This window comes from Corvus cornix, chromosome 12, assembly GCF_000738735.6.
Source record: "Corvus cornix cornix isolate S_Up_H32 chromosome 12, ASM73873v5, whole genome shotgun sequence".
In the NCBI taxonomy this organism is placed as follows: domain Eukaryota; kingdom Metazoa; phylum Chordata; class Aves; order Passeriformes; family Corvidae; genus Corvus; species Corvus cornix.
Genome location: NC_046342.1, coordinates 20,883,385 through 20,901,336, shown reverse-complemented (window position 1 = coordinate 20,901,336; position 17,952 = coordinate 20,883,385). Strand labels below are relative to the sequence as shown.

Genomic DNA, 17,952 nt, shown 5'->3' with positions numbered 1-17,952 from the left:
AATCCAAACCAACTCATAGCAATAAAGTCAGTGGTTGACTGAAAGTTAGTCTGTTCTGCCCAAGAGCAGAGACTCATGCAAATTTTGGACCCTAGTCACTGACCCTAGTCACTGACAGTATAACTACAGCTATATGAGTAATTTAAACAATAGCAGGGCAGACACTCAAGCCCTCTGACCACAATTGCCTATCTCATTTGTGGTTAGCAGATGCTTGTCCCATTCCTGGCCAGCGATGGCTAGCATGCTCCCAGGTTACGGCCAGAAACTGATAGGAAGCCCTGTGCCACAGGGGAAGGGATGTGAAATAGGGACCTAAGCCATGTTATGCCACCGCTCTCAGCACCAGCAAACATGTCCTAGCCTAGGTTATTTGCCAGAGGAGAATCCAGGAGTTAATTCATGTCACCACTTCATACACATTTCTGTCGGAAAGGGATGACATGTCCTCTCCCTCAGCAGTAAGAGGTACATCTTAGACTGCCGTGCTGTTTGGTGGCTAATGTTGGGTTACATTCATCTCTCTATAACACAAGACATTGACGAAAGTCTGCAACTAGAAAACATTACCAAAAGATTTAGTGCCATGCTAGGTACTTAAAAGGGACCTCATAAGCTCTCTGGGTCAGCAGAAGCATGATGCAGTTTCACACCAGAGAATGATGAAGGGAGGAAGGGGGACAGCACTGTGTGACATGTCAGTTGCTAGGCAGTTGCATTATGAAAGTGACAAAGAAGCCAAAGGATGCCCTTGGAAACAGGAGTGATTTGAGTTATTTTCCTACTCCTTTGTGTGATATATGGTGTTTGTTTTCCTTCATCCCTCAGCTGCCTTATTCATCGTTTCTGAAATCACAGACCAAGCCAATGACAGCATGCTCCAAGCGGTGAGTCCTACCATGACACATGCTCTCCTGGTCAATAGTGTGTTTTCTGCACATCTGTTCAAGTGAATACATATGTCTACTAAATTCTGAAGCCTCCTCCAAGGTGAGACTCAAGGGCTTGTACAGATCTGCTTTACAGTACTGCAGATATGGAGTTGGTCTATGCCCTTTAGTGCAGCTGTGCAAGATGTAAGACACCATAGCCAGTAGCACAAAAGTTTTTTTCCCCTCTTGGGGCTGCTGAAATGCTGTGTGGAGCAATGAAGGAAGAGGTGGGAATTTTCATGGTTCTGCTTCTAGACTGGGATGTTTTTAGATACAAAACATTCAAAGGTACTATCAAATATATCAAAGATAGATTCTGAGCTCATTTACATAATTCTTCCGCAATTCTGGGATTCCATTTTACTTCAGAAGAGTAGGTCATGGTTTATAATCTTGCAAATGATCACGCAACCAGACTGGCCAAACCTTTCATAGGTTAGAACTCATTTCTGAATTCAGATTTATGTATCTAAATAAGTTATATAGTTTTCTAAAGCAAAGTATTTTATCATTACACTTGGTCACAGATTTTTCAAGTTATTGGGAATGTATCATATGTTGGGGTACTTTTCACATTTTACTTCTCATTTGAATATTGCTGAATTTAACATCCTGCATCAGAATTTTGCTGTGTCTTTACTATATTAAAGAACTCTGACATTGCAAACATCATCCCCCCTGGTTAATTACAGATGGCATTCAACTCACTTCTTTATTATTTTATTTCCTGAGCAGAGAGAGGGTTGTTAATAATCATTCAGGCATCAAAACATGAAGTTCAAGAGACAAAGAGAAAAACATCACATGTAGCAACATCGCATCAATGCATATGAGGGGAAGGAATGAAATACCAATCTTCTTAGTAAGAGCTTGTTTTCAGGTAGGATTTTAAGGTTGAAGAAATGAACATACACGAATTGTTAGGGAAGAACACACTAATCGGTTATGAAGATGAAAGAATAGATGCAGACTGCAGGGTGGATGTCTAACAAGCCTAGAGTTTTATCATAAAAAGGAATGTAATCTGACCCCTCTATAAACTAGAGTCTGACAGTACAGACTTACTAAGCAAGGTTTTCAACTGGTGTGATTCTGATTTTTCTTCTCCTCAGGAAAAGAATTTATAATCATATTTTTCCATTATTAAGCAGTCTTTGTACCAAAATAAATATTTCATCAAAAACCTGAGATCTTGTGAAAAGCTTCCAGAAAAAGCTCAGAGCTTTAGGGATGTCTGTGTTAGAGGTTGAGAACTTTAAGAGCTCAGTTCCTAACAGATCAAGGTCACACTCTTTTTCTAGCACCTCTGCTTCCTTAGATTTCACTCAGATATATGGCAGATTTCTATGAATACTTTTCTGAAGTTAGAAGTATATGTAAGTGCCCAAAATCCACTGTGTTGCATTGCCATGAAATCATTTTCTCTCTACTAAGCCATGCTTTAATATGAAGAACATCATCGTATCATCTGAGTCTTACAGATGTCACAGACTGTATAATAACTGCTATTAATAGTGTCTGTTTTGGAATAATTTAATCACAAATTCCAAATAGATTTTTACACTTATTTTTTATCATATCATCAGAGCACATCTGCTCTTTTTCAAAACTGTGGCATGGAAGAGATGAAACAAAATTTCCTTCTTTCCCTTCTGTGTGAATGCAGGGGGTTTTGTGAAGGTGCAGGTTCATGAGAAACAAAGTTCAATTTTCTGCTAAATCAGAGGTTATCCTCCTGAATTAATATCCCAGACACAAAAGCCACGACCAGCACTTCTTTTCTTTCTCTCGGTTTATAAAAAAAGAAAACATAAAAGCAAATAATTACTCTAATTACAGAAGAAACTGAACAATGCCACTTATTTTAGAGAGTTAATAAATTGTCATGTACCTGGCTGAATTTCTAAGAAATAATATACCTGGAAGGAGGAAGATTTCTGTTGCCACATACCAGCTCATCAAACGACACTCCAAAAATCTCATAGGAGCACTGAATTATGATCTACATTTTCTACAGACTATCAGTGACCCATTATTAGCTTTTTTTGTTGTTGTTGTTTTATGATAATAAGACTCTAGCAGTTTTTCCTGGGAACTATTAACCCTGGATTTTCAAGCATATTATGACCATAACTATCTCTACAGCATTTTCACCAGGTAGGAAAATATTACTTTCAATTTACAGATGTACAAAAAGAAGTACAAGGCACACCATCACCTCAGAGTATTATGTCTATCTGTAATTCCAGGAGATGAACTAAGCAGGGTTTGTATCGCTCTCTGAATGTCTACAATCTGTTAGAGGCCCTGAGGTGCTAAGAGCTATAAATCACTGTTGCTATTAACAGCTGGTGAATTCCTTGGGGAGGCGTTCCTGCTGCATAGACATCATTATAAAATTATGGAAACTGCAGTTCACTGCTAAAAAGGCCACAGCAGAATTTCTAACACCCACATCTGCAGTACTATCTGGGTGGAGTTTTGCTTTTATTCCTTAATTGTAGGATTGTGAAGGATCTTTGAAAGAAAAACGATGATAGTTTTAAAACCAATGAAGAAAGCTAAATAAACAGGGAATCTTGGGGAACTGTAAGGAAACTATACTCCCCCTCATTTGCCCACATTCCCAGATAAACCACTATCCTTCACATGTGATGGCTGTTCACATGTGACTTCCTTCAGGAAATGAGTTCAATACTTCTCTGTCTGTTTCCTGGTGAACATGTGCCCATATTGCAAACATCAGCATTTCAATAGGCGCCTCTGCCAGCAGTCCTGAGAAAAGCTGGGCTGCTGCAACTTCTCCCCTCACTGTCGTAGAAACCCAGATGAGTAGTACTAGCACTGGCATGAGTGTACTCATAGGAGAACACTGCTTTTTCTGCAGAAGAAAAACACATTTTCATGGTGGAAGCTGTCAATTGGACAAGTCTTGCCAGGCTAAAATACCCTTCAGTGATGGGAAAGTCCTTTGCAAATATCTTTTGCAAAAGTCAGCTGTCCCATGATCCCTCACATTTCCTGTGCTATTGCTTTATACGTTTTTTCCATTTTATTGGCCTACAGTATTTTAGAAGTGACCTATAAAATTCCATTTGTTACTTCCTGCATTGCAAAAGAGATATTTGACAGCTCAAATTCTTGAAAATGTGCCAACTGTCAATTACATCGCATGGGCACGGTGCAGCCCTGTGCTGGTCAAGCCTTGTAGGTATTTCCATGTATTTGACACGCAGTTACTGATTAAGAACTAAACTTAGTGTCATGCTAACAAGTGCAATTATTTCACTAGGGCAGTAAGATAGGAGGTATTTCAGGTTTATCTCAAAAAGCAAGCCTAGATAGGTACATTAATTGTGTTAGCTGAAATCCAGGGTAAATTAGCCTTGACATACCATCATGTTGACTTGGATGTGCTCTTTCCGGTATCTGTGATAACTTTCTTAATTAGCTGATTCTGTAGACACCACTGATTTGTATCAGGCAGATACAATGTATGATCTGATCAAGTCTCACTAATCCCAGGGGTATCTTAATGCCAGTCAATGGAGCAAAGGTGAACAGACCATTGCCTGTTGTAGCAGAAAACTGTACTCAAAGGCTGCTAGGTAATGAAGCTGTATCAAATATGGTCCTTAGTCTGTAGTTTATCTGGGTGTATAACTGAGGATATAGGATACAGTGGCTAACTTAGATAGGAGACTCCTAATTTTTAGGCATATTCCAGCGATGACTCACTGCTGCTGGGCAGCTCATTCTACTGTTCTGACCAGATAAAAACCACAGCTGAATTCTATGCACAAGCCTCTGTTTTAACAGCCTCACCTGCTAAATGGAAGGAGATTTGAAAAGACTAGCAGTATTGCAGAGGTACAGACATCCCTTCTTCCTTCTTACTCACCTGATTTTTTTTTTTTAATGGGAGCACAGGCTTATCTAGGTTAATCTTATTTACCATTTTCATAGATAAGTTCATGCCTGGTGCCAGTACCCACTGACTGACTGTGCTTTAAGGCCAGGTAGACAGTTAATAGTATCAGAGTTTGATCATAAACTTCCTGGTTTTTGCAAAGCATCAAAAAAGAAATGCAGCTTCATTGCCTGCTTACTAGTACACCTTTTAAATCCCCTATTGCAAAGGCATTTATCCATTATCACAGAATGTAAATCTTCAGATAATGCTAGCAACAGTCTTAAAGTATCAAAGCCTGCTTTGGATTATTTGTGTCATGCCACTAATGCACAGGCCTTTGGAGCAGGTACTGTACTTTGTCCCTATTTTATGAGTTCCCAGAGCCAGAAAGTCGGCAAAGAAGACAATGTATAAATACATATGGAATTAGCAGGTCCTTTGGAAGGTGAACTGGGGAATCACAGGTAAAAGAACTGTAGAAGGTCATAGATGTGAATGCAGATTATGAGGTTCTGTAAAATCTGTAAGGCAGGAAGAAGACTTTCTGGGTGTAAAATCCTTGGTCCCAGTTCTCTCTGAAACCTCATTCTGTAATATCAGTTCTAAAGAAATAAAATGGTGAGGAGGGGTGAGGGAAGATTTGCTTGCTTGTATAAAACCAGTTTCCATGCAGTCTTCTAAATGCTGTTTTTCTCTCCCAGGAAAACTTGCAGAAGCTAGTACACATTGAGCACAGTGTGAGAGGGCAGAGCGGCCTCCTCCAGCCAGGAAGGGTGAGTGCTGCAGGCAGACCTATGCTGGTAAGGGCATTGTTTCCGGCCAGCAATATCTCTGTGTGGATGGCCACATTTCAGACGTCTACAGATGATGTTTACTGAGCTATTGTGATACAAGTTGGAGCACTGGTTTGTGTAAAAAAACATCACTCTGGCAGTGCACAAAAAGAAGGTCATGCTGAGAAAGACATGCATTTTCTCTGCTTTTACAGAGCAGCCATTTGGCTTTTCACTTCAGCTGTCCTCAGCCACCCCAAGTATAGTGTATTTTGATGAAGCTACTGCTTTCCTCCTTATATACTCCTGTCAAAAGGCTGCAACTCTAGCAGGAATTGATTGCAGCCTGAAAAGGCTCTGCACTTTATATAGCTGGGTAAGAATCTTAAATCAGGACAATTAATTTGTTTTCAAATTTATATTTTCACCATTCCCCCGTGGTGCTTTTTATACAAGGCACTGTTTTTAAGCAACACATCAACAGAAACATGAGAGATTGTACAGCTCTGTCTTGCTATCCATATCAAAAGCAAATTTCTACTTCTGGATTTCAAACCTGTCCAGGCTCCTCAGCTCCAACCTGCTTCTACGTTTCAAAAGATTTCTTTCTTGAGTTCTGCAACTCTGAATTTCCCTTCAGTCCACCAATATCTTTAACAAAATTCATGAAGCAATTTTCAAAGCATGCATACTCATACATAAGAATACTCATCAGCCAAATACTGCAGTCAACTTTTGTTTTTCTCTCTAACATCAGTATTTTCACTTGCCCTTACCAGGTAATGCTTTAACAAATTCTGCAAAGCCCAGCATATAGAATTTGCAGGATTTGTCTCTTTGATGATAAACTGTTCTAGAGTGGAAAAGTACACCAGATTTGTTCTCCATCTGAAAAGAGCAGATGATTGCTAATCCACTGATGAAGTTTAGTTATGGCAGACTTTTTCAAACATTAGTGCAATGAAGTTCTAGTGTGCTGGTTTAGCTGCTTACATATGCACTCCTACCTACATACATAGTAACAAGATGGACTGAAAAAGTACTGTGCTTGCAAAATTATACAAATTATATATGCGGGTATAGTTAAGTTCGTGTAGCATACTAAAGCCCAAGGTTTCAGCTTTTTTTTTTTTTTTGGTCTATTTTAGAGGACTTTTAAAGACAAGAATTCTTTTCTAAAGCCCATTACATGTTAGCTTTGCAATCTGCAACAGTTACCTCTGAGCATAGTCCACCGTGCAGAAACAGTGGGCTGAGGACAAGTGCATTTCCAACCCATTTTGTACTGACACAAATGCAAGCCACAAAGGGCAGCAGAGCTAACCCAGGCAAAGACTAAGCCAGATCATAAGGAGTAAGGCTAGAAACAAGTGTTGAGGTTCTCTACCTCTTCTTGTGCTGATGAATGGCATTGGAGTAGCTCTCTCCCCAGGAGAAATACTCTCTTTTCTCAGTAAGATTCAGAATGAAGTCTTAGAATTAAAATCTGCTGTTTTCTCCTTCAGATCTTTGTTAAAGAGGGAACACTGATGAAAGTCTCTGGCAAAAACAGGCATCCTCGGCATTTGTTCTTGGTAAGATTTTTTAAATATTTTTACTGTCTGTCTCATATCTTTCCATGAATTTATGCAACCCTTAAGCCTGGCGGATTTTAGGCTGCAAGTCATTTAACCATCAACAGTGATGTGGTGAGTTAGTTCCTGTTGCTAACAGGGCTGTAGTCCTTTCCTACATCCCACTGGCCCCACATACAGGAATACATGCTGTGCAACCATCTAGTTGTGCCACAGTTACATACAGCCTTCACCAGGACATAATTTTGCAAAGAAGTGCAAGTTTTCAAGGGAATCAGGAAGACAAGAACTCCTGAATACCTTCAGGAATTAAGCTGCACACTTGAAAATCCTAAGACCTTAGAATATTTAATCAGAAGCAAGAGAGAATACCCTACTGCTAAAGTAGCTGAACACTTCCTTTGGTCACACTTGGGAGGGATGTGAAGCTGAAGGACTGGGTTTTAGCCCCTGCTGTCCACATATATGTAAATTACCTGATAACTTTGTGCATTGCCTCAGTTTAGCTCCTCTAAACACACACCTCCAGCTTACTGTGGATTAGAACAAGAGTTTTCAGTGACAGTTTGCAACATTCTTCTAGGATAATTAGGAAGAATGGACCTTTCATCATTTGGCTGGAATACCCTTTACAAGGATCCACAACCCTACTGCAAGTATTTGCAAAACAAAACAGATGAAACACCACTGTTTTGGAGACATATTATGAACACACATGCTTTCGGTTTTGCATTATACACTCTATTAAGTAGTTAGAGTATCTGAGACTCCAGGCTCCCGAGCTCTGTTCTCAACTTTTCAGGTAGCTTATTGTTTAACCACACATATTTTTATGCACTTATCAATATGAAGGGGAATGTGATACTTGCCTGTGTCTTAGGACTTTATCACCTGCTTACCTGTTAATGTTTGAAAAATTCTTTAGAGCTCCTTCCCAGAAAAAAGCCATAAAGAACTGAGCATTACTGCTGCTATTAACATTAAAATATTGCTTGCAGAATTCATTTTTAAATAAACGGCTTATATGCCTGGAATACGTATTTGCTGTCACCTTTAAGTGCTGACAGCTTTTCACCATGGGATCATTGTAAGGAGGAGAGATGGCTTATTACAGAAGCCATATATTTTGCATTAATCCTTCTTATTTCTCCCTCTTAGTTTTAACTCCTATTTGTGCATGAGCGTATGCACAAGCTTCTTTCCCTCCTCAATCACATATTGCAGTCATAATCAAAGATCAGATGGATTTCACCCAAATCTTCAAATATGAGATAGCTGCAGTTCTGTTTTACTGAGTCAGCATCAATGGACTGTAACAACTGCAATAAATGTGAAAATCATTACTTTGTTGCACTCAAGGGAAAAAGGTTAAGCCAGAAACTCTAGGACCTGGTCTTAAGAAACAAGTTCTCAGCAGTAGTAACTCTGAAGTCTACTGATGACCACTTGATAACAGATGATAATTAAATCCCTACTGATCTCTCTTTTGAAACACTTGCCTTTGCTAGTATTCAAAATTATTCTGGAATTGTGTCTAAAGCTGGGACAAAATTCCAAGACATTGCTACCCTTTTGTCTTCCAGTGTCTTTGTTGAAACTGCCATCATAAACCCACTACTATGGCAAATGCTGAAGTGTTACAAACTTAGCTAGTGTAACTGATATAGAGAATTTTAAAGGAAGATCATAAATCAGGTTAGTAATAAATGTTGAGAGGAAAGTAATTTAAATTTGGGATAAACTTATATAAATTTCAAGTCATCCGAAATGGTTGTATCAGCTTGAAGGTCACAGGTCACAAGAGGCCAAAAGCATTACTGGAACAAAGCAAGCACAGAAATTAGTTTCTGGCACTCTCTAGTTTAGGAACCATTTCCCTATTCCTAGGGAAAGTTCAGATGCTCAAAGTCAGATGTTAACTGCAAAGAGAGAAATGTCTCAACAGCTGGAGACATTACAGTAGCCAATGTCTTGTTAATAGATGCTCTCAGTATTGCAGAAAAAGTGGTTTTTTCTTCCTTTCAGTCAGCAAGGCAAATTGTGACCAAATGTGCTGTCATGCAAAGAATGGGGTGGAGCTAGTCATAACGGTCACTTTCAAGAACAAAGAGACACATAAACCTGGCTTCTTTCCTGGTCTAGCACACTGAAGTTGCAATCACTTCAGGCTTCCTGTATTAGATATCCAGTAGGGGCAGGGAGAGGGTGATTGGGTCTTTGAAACTATTTGAAACTTATTGGCACACATCTACCTTTGGGTTCAGCGATTTTTTTTTTTTACTCCAGTCTCCTCCACATGAATGCTCCTCAGGTTGCAAAGCAATTCCATGTATGGTGAAACTGCAGGAAAATTACTGTGGAATATGGTAACTCCTGCGTTAACACCTGAATGGTCTTGCATTATCTGCTTGTCACTACTATTGCTACGGATTCTCAGTGGTGCCACCACTGCACATGCCACTACCACTCCTGCATTGCTTAAAGGACTATTTAGCCTGTGGATACAGCAAGACACAACTACTGCATAGCTACATCAGCATATTTTTATCTTGGCATATAGCACGTTTATTGCATTGGTCTTAAGGCCCTACCAACCATCACTGCCAACACCTTTCACTAACAGGCCATGCCTGCATGAAAATATTCTTCCCACTGTCAGTGCTGTCTTGATTCTGATACCTGGGGACACTGTGGAAGAAAAACCCATGCCCAAACCCCAAGATTAGAATAATTTCCTAAGCATTTTCTCTTAAAACCGACATTTATTTAAAGTATTTATCTTCTAAAGATCATATTATAATCCTTTGAAGCCACTTGCAAAACCCAGGTTTGTGTATTAATAAAAACCCAAACCTTTCAGAACTTTTTTTTTAATGCTTCACATGTCAGTAGCAACTCAAAAAGGTCACCAGAACCCAGCATGTATAGGTGTATTGGCTTAGCTTTGATGAAATAAGTCTATTTACCTTCACTATCCAAAACAGATTTTTACATGAACAGCATTTTCTGAAGTTCTTAGTAGTGAACTTACTCTGATGGAAGGCTAAATCAAGACCAGGACCTGGAAAGAATTTCAGAGCAAGACTACACACTGGAGGATAACCCTGAGAATTTAATCCCTATACATCCCAGGAGATGAGCCAATCAAACTAAAGTTGTAGTTAGAATATGCTGTAAAACTTGGGTGTGTGCCAGATTCCTGCTTGGCCTGTGCTTTCGAGGTATGCTTTAGTGGTGTGCATGCTTGTGCTCTGAAAATATATCTGCCTATAAGGAGCACTGTATATCTGTGCAGAGCCCATATAGGCATGACAGTGTAAAGACAAATTTCAAATGTTTCTGCAGGTGTATGTTGTGTGTATCATCATGTTACTTGAGCTGGCTGTTTTGTGCAGGCTGATGGTATTGTTGAATCTGGTGTTTCCTGGCAGGATGTTTTGTGACTTTTGCTGTGTGTCTGTTTCCTGAGTCCAGTCTCTGTTTACAAGGATGTTGTGGCCTCTGTGCAGCACAGTATGGGCTGCTGAAACTGGCAGGTCCCCTAACTGCCCCCCAACTACGAGACTTTGCAACTCAGAGCCTCTCTCTTATCTCACGCTTCTAAGAATTTCTTTACAAAGGCCACTTGTGTTGAAAATGGGTTGCAGGAAGCTACTACCAAACGGGAGACTGTTTAATGCTCTATCTGGCAGGATTGGAGTATAGATTTTTAGAGTCACAGCTTGGAAAACACAGCTCCAGCACACATTCAGACTGCTCCACTGACACTCAGGGGATGTTTAACTCAGACTTGAATAGAAGAAGACAGGGTTCATAATTAACTAGCCTTTAAAACATTAAAAAAAACCAAACACGTGGTAGAAACTTTAAGACAGAGAGTATATTACATATGGATGCCAGCAGTTCAGCAGGTCATAAACTTGTCTGGATCACTCAGTTTGAACACTATAGGTTAGAAAACTTGCACTGACTCTAATGTCACTGCGTACCTGTCACAACACAGGGAATTATAAAAAGAAGGAGGGGAAAGAAAAGTAGTAACAGAGAAGAAAAGAATTAAAGAGGAGACATATCCTTCTTTCTCTGTGTTGCCAACTGTTGTTTTGGGGAACATGTGTATCCATGGAGCAATGAAGAATAAGGATATGTGCTCCAATATCAAATTCTGAGCTGTCTGGGAATCCCAATTATTCAAAAGTATTCTGGCAAACAAGAAGTGTGTCTGAAGCCCAAGGACTTGTGGGAACTTCCCTGAGGGTTCTTGCAGTTCATCTCTTCTACTGCAGATTTCTGAGAGGCTTAAAGACCAGCTTTTATCATCAGTCAGTCCTCACTGCTTCAGGGAACAGTGGGCAGTTGAAGCAGGATGATGCATGAAACCACTGGTACTGATGGTAGTTCTGTCCATACTATTCATATGGCCAGCACTCAGGTCTCTACTGTGCATGTGGCAAAAGAGACAGCAGTGAGTGCAAACCCTTTCTTTCTTCATGAATATGTGTGCCTTGCTTCGCAAGCTTTGAAATATTTGTCATAATTTCACTGTGTCAAGTTGTGGCTAGTGGGACCTCCAAATCACAGCCTACTGCTAAATACTGTAGGGGAGAAAAAAAGAAGGAGGAAAAAAATGGCAGTGGGCAATTATAAAGCAAAGTCATGTTTAGTAGAATCTTGGGATATTAATCAGAGTTGTCATGATAATGGTATGCACCATGGTATCATCCTTTATCAACGGTAATAAAAGTATAAGCAGCTTTTAAAAGAAATATATAACTTTTAAAATACATAAAATAAATTGAGTTTACTACTCAAGAAGCCTCATAGCAGATTATGTCAGAATCCTGAAAATCTCTCTCAGGAGTTCACTTCCTTGGGCTTAGTGCCCTAAATGGTGCTCCATTTTAGGGCCAGTGCTCTTTAACATCATGAATGACAGGGACGCAGAACTCGAAGGGATACTAAGTAAGTTTGCCGATCATGCTAAACTGGGAGGAGCTGTCACCTTCCTCGAGGGCAGAGAGGCCTTGCAGAGAAACCTCGACAAGTTAGAGAGATGAGCAATCACCAATCATATGAAGTTTAACAAGGACTAGTGCTGGGATAGGGCAACCCTGGTTGTGTGTGTAGACTAGGGAACAAGGGGCTGGAGAGCAGCACCATGAAAAGAGACCTGGGGGTCCTGGTCTGCAAAAAATTGAATATGAGTCAGCTGTGCCCTGGCAGCCAAGAGGGCCAGCTGTGCCCAGGAGGGCATCAGGGTCAGCATCACGGTCTGGGTGACAGAGGGGGTTGTCCTGCTCTGCTCTGCACTGGGGCAGCCTCACCTTGAGTACTGTGTGCAGTTTTGGGCATGACAGTATAAGAAGGAGCTAAAACTGTTAGAGAGCATCCAAAGGAGGAACACAGAGATGGTGAAGGATCTGGAGGAGAAGCCATACAAGGAGTGGCTGAGGCCTCTTGAATTGTTCAGCCTGGAGGAGACTGAGGTTAGACCTGATCACGGTCTGCAGCTCCCTCACAAGGGGCAGTAGAGAAGCAGCACCAATCTCTGCTCTCTGTGACAGGATCCAAGGGAACAGCGTGAAGCTGTCAAGAGAGGGTTAGGCTGGATATTAGGAAAGGGTTCTTCACCCAGAGGGTGGTGGGGCACTGAACAGGCTCCCAGGGGTTATGGCCCAAAGGCTGCCAGAGCTCCCAGGAGTATTTGGACAATGCTCTGAGGCACAGGGTGGGAATGATGGGGTGTCCTGTGCAGGGTCAGGAGGTGGAATCAGTGATCCTTGAGAGTCCCTTCCAACACAGAATATTCCAATTCTATGATTCTAAATAGTTACCTTTTCTTGCAGTTTGAAATGCCTTAAGTACTGGCACTGATGAGCGGCAGAGGAAGTCCAGTTTTCCCACACAATCCTTTGAACATGCAGGAGATAGCAGGATCACCAGGCAAATAGAAGATTTCAGTAGTATTCTCTTATTTCACATTTTCTTAATGTTAGCAATAAACTCTGCCTGCCTTTTTTACCCTTTTCCCACCTGGCTGGTAGAATCCTAGTTACCACTAGTAATAGAAAGTGAAAATAGCTGTCATCTGCTTTCCACTGAAAACGTTCTCAGTTTTGTCTCTTAGCCTCCTAGATAGTATGCAGTGGGTTGTGAGGAATTTACTGGCTATGCATAGTCCTGGTTAAAGTGTGAATCGTCATGTGGTCAGTATTGTGCAGGTGCTACTGTGCTGATCAGATTAATATTAGTGGAGAGTAATTTATGGAACAGTACGTACATCACAGAAAAACTGTTACAAGCAATTTGTCACCTTATTCTAAGGAAATTCTATTGTGTTGTTGCTCCAACTTTGGACTACAGAGAAGAGAACATAAGACTACTATTCTGACTTGATAGTAGGCTTTATATCCTCAGCTGACAAGAGTTTGAAACTTACATAAAAGACTCCCTTTAACTTTCTTAAAAGACATTTAAAGGAGTTAAGACTTATTAGAAGGACAAGGAAAAATACACAGTAGAGTGTCCAGTGCAAGAAAGGATGGGAGGGGTTTTTTTGTTAAAATACTAGAATGAACTGTTCCAGTAATGTCTATAAAAATATTGTCTGGTCCTACTCAATAAACTCAATTTGATTTTTAAAAGTCATAAAATTTCAGGCAAAAGTTTTGGGAAGTCACTCTTCAGTATGTTTTGCCTCATTTTAACCAGAATCTGCATTTTAAAGACATACAGCTAAAGCATATAAGCCTGTTTTGCTGTGACTCAGACAGCTACTTAATGAACTGGTCCATGAGTGAACTCATGTCTTAATAAAGGCAACAACCGTTTTGCTGTTAAGTCCGAGGTGATAAGGATTTAATCCCATGCCTATTGATTCCATGTAATTTTTCTTTAACCATTGTTCCTGTTCTGTAAGAAAGCTGAACTATGACCTTTTAAGAAAACATCCAAAAGGCTCCACTCTCCATTTTCTTTTTCAGGCAAATTAGTGAAACTTTTATACCAGCACTTTCAGGTGGTCAGGCAGTACTATCAAGACCCCAGTAATTCAATACAGGATGTATATCCTATACACAGGACACAGTATTTTAGTGCCAAATCATTCTTCAGTTTCCTTGGTTTTACATTGCCTTGCAATCTTTGTTCATAGTGTCCCAGTACAGTAGTCAAGGGTCTGACTGAGTGTATGCAAATAGGTACTGATGAGAGAGGTCTGGGAAAGACAGCAGGAGAGCATGACCTGGTCACTCAAATAAAGCAAGGAATGCATGCAGGCAGACGCTACTTTGGCAGTGTTAGAGCCACCAATACTGCTACTTCTTCTAGTAGTAAGGGCAGGAGAGGTCCGGAAAGACCCACAAGGTCCAGTTCTACTGCTTCATTAATTTGTTTGTTGGCATCAAGGTAAAAGGCTGTGATAATGCCTAGAATTAAGTTATGCACACTGCGAGGAAGATCTGGTCCCATTTAGTATGAGGCTGTTTGAAAAACATGCATTCTACAAGGAACTATGAGAACCATGGAAATATTTGGGGTGTTAAGGTACAGATTCCTTTTCCTCATAAAATGAAGTTTCTCATTTTTGCCCTTCCATCATCTCTGCTGTGGCCCACAGACCCAGCAAAGCTGTGAGATGTCTGGGTGAATTTCACTAGTAGTGAAGTACAGTTACTACTCTCCAATAGCCAAACCATTCCTCCCTGAATCATTCCTTCAGACTGTGGCACCTCTCCTCACCTCCACCTCTTTTTCTTGCCCAGAAGATGGAAGTCTGTGAATGCCAGCCCTATGTGTAGCCTTACTGCAGCTTCATTGTTAAGGGATCCCCAAGGGAGTCAGACCTGCAGCACCACGCAGTTAGTAGGTATTGCCAGCTAGTAAATGCAGAACCTGCCTTGCCAACTTGAACATGTCATTGCCTTTAAAACAAGTAGCTGTTTCACCTGTGCTGGATAAAAAAGAGCTGATTAACTAACTTGCTTAGTCATTAGCAACAGTCAGAAATGGTAAGAAATAAAGTTCTGCATGCAGACTCCCTGGAGTTTTGTGGAAATGCATGTTTTAATCCAAGCTGTGTTGCTTGGGCCTGTCTTTAGTAACAGTCCCAGCAGTTCATCAAGTTACAGCTTGTTCTGTGTATCCCCCCCAGGAGAATGGGCAGGCAGGCCTGCAAACCATATTGCAAATCATTGATTTTGTCTTTCTTTTCATATAGATGAATGATGTTCTGCTGTACACATATCCCCAGAAGGATGGCAAATACCGACTGAAAAACACCTTGGCTGTGTCAGGCATGAAGGTAATGCTTCATCTGTATTAAAAGCTTGAATTAAAGTTTTATAGTGAGCTGCTGGTGCTTTGCTGGTTTATGTCTCATATCCAGCAAGGGGAAAAAGGGGATGAACCTGTTCTCAGGGTATTCCTTTGTCTCTTACAGGAGACAGAAGGAAAAATGGTATAAAACAAACAAAAATATTGTCTCTAAGTCTGTGACTTAGTATGGCAGCCTTATTCAGGCTGCATAAGTAATACAAGCCAAAATCAGTTACCCTCTGATCATGAAACAGGAAACAGAAAAGATATATTATACCATTTTGTCTCCAGCCAATGCATTATTGTTCCCTTCAACGTATTCACTAGGGCTTAGTCTGCCTGGTTTAAAACTCCTGCTACTCGAAATTTACACAAGCCTGGTTTTCATGTGCCTTTTAACTGTTTTCATCAAAAGCATTAATGGTTCAAAAAGCAATTAGCCAACTTTATGGGGGAAAGGTGTATTGGGAGTAATTTCATGCAGTGATACAAAACCAGTTTCTTCAATAAATTTATAAATTGCAAACACAATTAATCTGTCCTTACACTCTTTCCCTATGTACTCATTGGAACCAGCACCTGTGGAACAGGAGATATTGGACCAAAGAGTTCTATCGGACCTTCATAACTGTTCTATAGCTAATAATCCAAGTTGAATTTATGTGAAAGAGGATTTGAAGTGACAAGTCAGGAGTCTGATGATCTAGAAAACATACAAGATGAGAATAACTAATCATTAATTTCAGTGGAATGACACAGGAAGGTTAAGGTGTTGTGAAAAGGTGGGGGTGCTGATCATCCCAGGGACCTGAGAGTTTAAAACTAACTCAGGGATCCCAGAAATTCCTAGGAATTGCCAAAATATTCTGCTGTTAAGTGAAAAGGAGTTGAGGAGCAAGTACTTACTAAAGTACATTTGAAACACTGAATCACTAGTGTAATGATGCTTGCTAATAAAAATGAAACTATGAAGATATGTTTCTCCTCACTGGCTGTTGCTATTAGCAGGCTACTAATATACTCCATGGTAGGGAAAAGATTTTAGCTAAGCTGTAGCTTTTAAGTTGGTTTTTTTTTTTTTTTGCTCTTAAAGAGCCTCGCTGCAGACAGGCATTCACTGAACTGAAGTGCTTCACTGTATAATGCCTGCATGTCAGAAAAAATGTGATTTCTATTCATTACAAGCAAAGACCAAAATGCTCTGATGCTTGTCAGACTAAACATCTCCTAAGCTTGTCATATTAAAAATTAAACCCTCATAGATACTTTATCCTTATAGGCTGGATTAAGTGATTTTTTTTTTCCTTCAGCACACCATCATATTGAAATAGAGATCATTTCTCATTACAACAGCAATACAAAAAACCCTAATGCCCATCTCTTTGTATTGAAATATGAAACAGATGGTTGGGATATCAAAGATCATATGCATTGAGACACGTATGGTGTACTGGTTATAGACAGTTTAACTCATGTCCACACTGATGTTCATGGTATTTGTTTCTAGGTCAGTCGCCCAGTGATAGAGAAAGCCCAAAACATCCTGAAGATTGAATATGATGAACATTGCCTGACCCTGTCAGCAAGGTACTGTTCCCAAATGTCCATGGCAAAGGGTGTTACATTCTAGAGCTGTACCTCTAGATTAGTCCAACCAATACCCAAGACTGAAATGGTGTCTCATTCTTTTTTGCTACTGGTGACAGACAATGGCTGAGTACTTGATTACACAATCAACATTCATTATAAATGCAAGGCTTATAAACTGTAACTAATTCAATTAATGTACTCCCTAAAGACTAGAAGTTGGCTCTTAATAACATCTTAAAGAGAAAGGAAAGAAGCGGCCTGGGTACCTTCCGTTATCTTTCACATTCTTTCCCTGTGACACTAGGAGTCTGTTATATCTCCCTTTTATAAGTTCCCTTGTTACCTCACACCTCTAGGGCTGTAAAGCTGCTGGAGAAAATAGTAATTAGGTAATACCATACAACAGATATAAAAGTATTTAATAGTGCTTAAGTGACGAAGTCAAAATTAAACCTTACTGGCAACCTTATGGGTTTTTCTAATAAAAGGAATTTCACTAATGAGTTTGTGTATGACTAGTATTTATAGCAACTGAGAGTCAAGATCTCTGTTCTAGCATCCCAAGCTAGTGCCAAAAAGAGATTGTAGGTCAGTTCCTGATCAGAAGATAGCTATGTACTGTATTTTTCATGCTTCTATCCCAAAACTATCCCGCTAATTTACCTACAGCTATAGCAGAAAGGTAGGTGGCTTGTTTTCCACATGTAGTTTATTACAAAAGACAGAGCACACTAGCAGTGGTATTAAAATTAAGTCTTCCAAATAGCAAGGTCTTCAATGCTTTTAAGTACTGACTTTCCCACCATCAGTCTGCAACTACAGTGCGCAACAGAATGCCTAGAAACACAGCCGAC

At 40.1% G+C, this 17,952-nt stretch overlaps 1 protein-coding gene and 1 long non-coding RNA gene across 3 annotated transcripts in view; one reads left to right on the top strand and one right to left on the bottom strand.

Moving 5' to 3' along the window:
- Window positions 1-17,952, bottom strand: part of LOC120410691 — an 82,188-nt gene that overhangs the window by 45,810 nt on the left and 18,426 nt on the right. The gene's annotated exons all lie outside the window — the stretch shown is intronic.
- FGD5 (FYVE, RhoGEF and PH domain containing 5) overlaps window positions 1-17,952 on the top strand; it is a 95,790-nt gene that overhangs the window by 63,959 nt on the left and 13,879 nt on the right. For both annotated transcript variants that reach the window (XM_039559273.1, XM_039559272.1), the window contains exons 10-14: window positions 829-887; window positions 5,547-5,618; window positions 7,124-7,192; window positions 15,411-15,494; window positions 17,016-17,095. In XM_039559273.1, the coding sequence (XP_039415207.1) occupies window positions 829-887; window positions 5,547-5,618; window positions 7,124-7,192; window positions 15,411-15,494; window positions 17,016-17,095 (364 nt within the window). The remainder of the gene's footprint in view (window positions 1-828; window positions 888-5,546; window positions 5,619-7,123; window positions 7,193-15,410; window positions 15,495-17,015; window positions 17,096-17,952) is intronic.